Source organism: Sinocyclocheilus anshuiensis, unplaced genomic scaffold (assembly GCF_001515605.1).
Source record: "Sinocyclocheilus anshuiensis isolate Anshui unplaced genomic scaffold, SAMN03320099.WGS_v1.1 scaffold108, whole genome shotgun sequence".
NCBI classification, from domain to species: domain Eukaryota; kingdom Metazoa; phylum Chordata; class Actinopteri; order Cypriniformes; family Cyprinidae; genus Sinocyclocheilus; species Sinocyclocheilus anshuiensis.
The window spans coordinates 416,856-420,097 of NW_015554071.1; the positions used below are offsets into that span (position 1 = coordinate 416,856).

The 3,242-nt window shown below is 36.6% G+C and overlaps 1 protein-coding gene across 2 annotated transcripts in view; it reads right to left on the bottom strand.

The window, feature by feature from the left end:
- LOC107668707 (regulating synaptic membrane exocytosis protein 2-like) overlaps nt 1-3,242 on the bottom strand; it is a 162,303-nt gene that overhangs the window by 43,004 nt on the left and 116,057 nt on the right. For both annotated transcript variants that reach the window (XM_016460673.1, XM_016460674.1), the window contains exon 29: nt 1,757-1,866. In XM_016460673.1, the coding sequence (XP_016316159.1) occupies nt 1,757-1,866 (110 nt within the window). The remainder of the gene's footprint in view (nt 1-1,756; nt 1,867-3,242) is intronic.

Here is a 3,242-nt window from a genome sequence, read left to right on the forward strand (position 1 = left end):
GGCGGGGCCGGGGGTTGTGAAGCCCCTCCCACCGTTTCAACATTCAGACAGAAATGAGAGAAGGAAAGACAAACAGAAGTATGCCATCAGACATGGAGAGGAGAACAACAAAAATGTGAAAAGAAAAGCTAAAATAATGTTCTATGCTAATTTACTCCACTTGGTCACTAAATATACTAACTACTGTATGCTACAGTAACCTCAAATGCAAATATAATTTTGCAAACTGAATAATTCAATAATATAAAAGTGTAGAGGCCCATTGAAATGTACTATACATAGTCTATCAACAAACTTTGATGTAAATGGCAGAATATCAAGATCATATTTGCATTTGACTGACGATAAGCGTCCTATGTGTCCTAAATATAAGTTACCAGCCAGAGTCTGTGGAAGCTGGGACAGAACAGGGGGCGGAGCAGGAGGCTGAGGTACCGCCCCTGTTCCTGCTTCATTGGTTGATGAGTTGTGCCAATCAAAAGAGAAAACAAACCAAAACATCACTAGGTGACTAATAAACCGTGACTATCACTCTGTGACTGAGAGGATCACTGCTAGAAGTAGACTGCCATTTCTAAAACACAATATAAATATATATTCGTCTCACAACATTGCTCTTATGCCAATGATTAGGTTGCAGAGCCGCTGCTATTAACATACCAGAACTTAGCCTGGCTATTCTGCAACTTAAATGCTGCCAGAAGATGCTACTAACATTAAAAGTCTGACATAAATTGCTTTTACCCCAACAAATTTCAATAAGGGCACACTGATTTGTATGGATGTCTGTTTATGCTATAGAATAAAGATACAAAAAAGGTAACTGCGATGATTTATATCTCATAATATTGAGTTAACATATCGCAATTCAGACTTTTATCTCAGAATTGCTAGTTATCTTGCAATTTGGACTTTTCTCCCAGAATTGAAAGTTTGGAACACAATTCTGACTTCATTTCTCACAATTCCAAATCAGTGTTTTGCAATTTTGAGTGAAAATCTTGCAATTCTGATTTTCCAAGAAAACAGTACTAATTGTGAGACATAAAAATCACAATGGCAAAAAAAAAATAAAGTCAGAATTGTAAGATAAAGTTACAAATTACCTATTTTATTTCATGGCAAAAACAGTCTTGGGTACTTTTGATATCCACTGTAGCAGATTTGGACATTAATCCAGACATAGACGAAGTACATAGACTACACAGCATACATCTATAATGATACACGTACAGCACTGCTGATTGCGCTAACATGGCTGAAGCACAAATTAAAACATCTGTTCACTCCACTAAACGAACGGTGGAAGCTAGACCAACGACAGGTAAAGCTCACAGGTTGAATCAAACAGAGGAGATGATAAAGCTGTAATAAAGAAGACGGAGACGAGGCTAAACACACAGAAGCTAGTGCTTACAGACCTTCATAAGGCTCGGTAATGCCCTCGCCATCTTCTGGGGAAAAAAACAATCCATGCTGTGTTATGTAAAGGAGAATTCTATTATTCTATTGTTACACAATATTCTTTACTTGACTGATTGTTTATGCATAAGCCATTTTTTTGTGATAACTATTGTGCAATAGTAGTTGTTTGCTTTCCTTGTTTGTTGAACTTCTGTCAGTTACCCAATGGAAAGGTTACTCTTATCGTCCACATAAACACATCTTGTGACTCTAAACCTGTCCAATTATACAAGTTTTCCACTCAAGCGCCACAAACCCTGCAATTTGGTAGAAGCCTAGTTGATCTACTCACTTCTGTCCACAGAGCCCTTCGGTGGGACTTGCGGTAGCTGCCGACCTCTCCGACTCGATAGTGGCGTGCTGGTGGGACTTGTTTGGACCGATCCGGTGCGGATGTTTGCCCTGCGGGACAGATGGCGTGTCAGGAATGAACATAAAGCATTTTATCTAAAGAAGTGTTGGTGGTCGAGTCATAAACCTGGCCAAAACACCGTTAGACTAATGCAGAACACGCTGGTGAGAGGACACTAACACAAACAAACCTACTAACTATGGTTATACTGGGATTGGCATCATTTAATGAGACTATAGTGTCAGGAAACACATTCCACTCGAATGCTATAAAAAGGGACACATACTTTGTACTATTAAACAAAGCAAGTCGATATTTGGCACAGTTTTTTTCTGGGGTTAGTAGGAAACTTTTGGGGGAAGTAAAAACATTTGGTAAAATATGACCTGTAGAGGTACATCAACATAAGCTGTACAGCAACCCAGATAAGACTGTAGGTGAATCTCAAGTCATATTTCACTCCAATATCAAGAGATAAATTAGAAATTAGAATTTTTTTCATATCATCAGCAAAGCCTATTTTAGCCTACATTAGCCTATATATACACTGCCATTCAAACGTTTGTGATCTGTAAGGTTTTTAATGTTTTTTTAGTCTCTTAAGGCTGTATTTATTTGATCAAAAATACAGTAGAAACAGTGATATTGTGAAATATTATTGCAATTTCTAATATCGAGTTCCTATTTTAATTTACTTTAGAATATAATTGTTCCTAGAGGACGCAGTGTCTCGTTCCTTACTCAGGGAACCATGGTTACATAAGTAACCTGAGACGTTCCCTTTCATGGGAACTTCGAACTGCGTCCTCTAGGGGTCGCTATGGGAAACCTAGAGGACGCAGTGTCTCGTTCCCTACTCAGGGAACCATGGTTACATAAGTAACCTGAGACGATTTCTGTGACTTCGGAGTCACATGATCTTTCAGAAATCATTCTAATATACTGATTTATTATCAGTGTTGAAACTGTTGTGATGCTTAATATTTTTTTTGGAACCCGTCACACTTTTTCTTTAAATCTTTGATTAATAAAAAGTTTAAAAAAGAACAGCATTTATTCAAAATAGAAATCTTTTCTAACAACCCAAGTCTTTACTATCACTTTTTATCCATTTAACACATCCTTGCCGAATAAAAGTATTAATTTCTTTAAAAAAAAAAAAAGAAAGAAAGAAAAAAAAAACTTCACTGACCCCAAACTTTTGAATAGTAGTTTACTGTATATTGTAACAAAACATTTATATTTTGAATAAACACTGTTCTTTTTAACATTATATTTATTAAAGAATCCAGAATTTGTTTTTATCACAGGTCCCAAAAATATTAAGCAGCACAAGTGTTTCCAACATTGATTATAAATCAAGATATCAGAATGATTTCTGAAGGATCATGTGACACTGAAGACTGGAGTAATGATGCTGAAAATC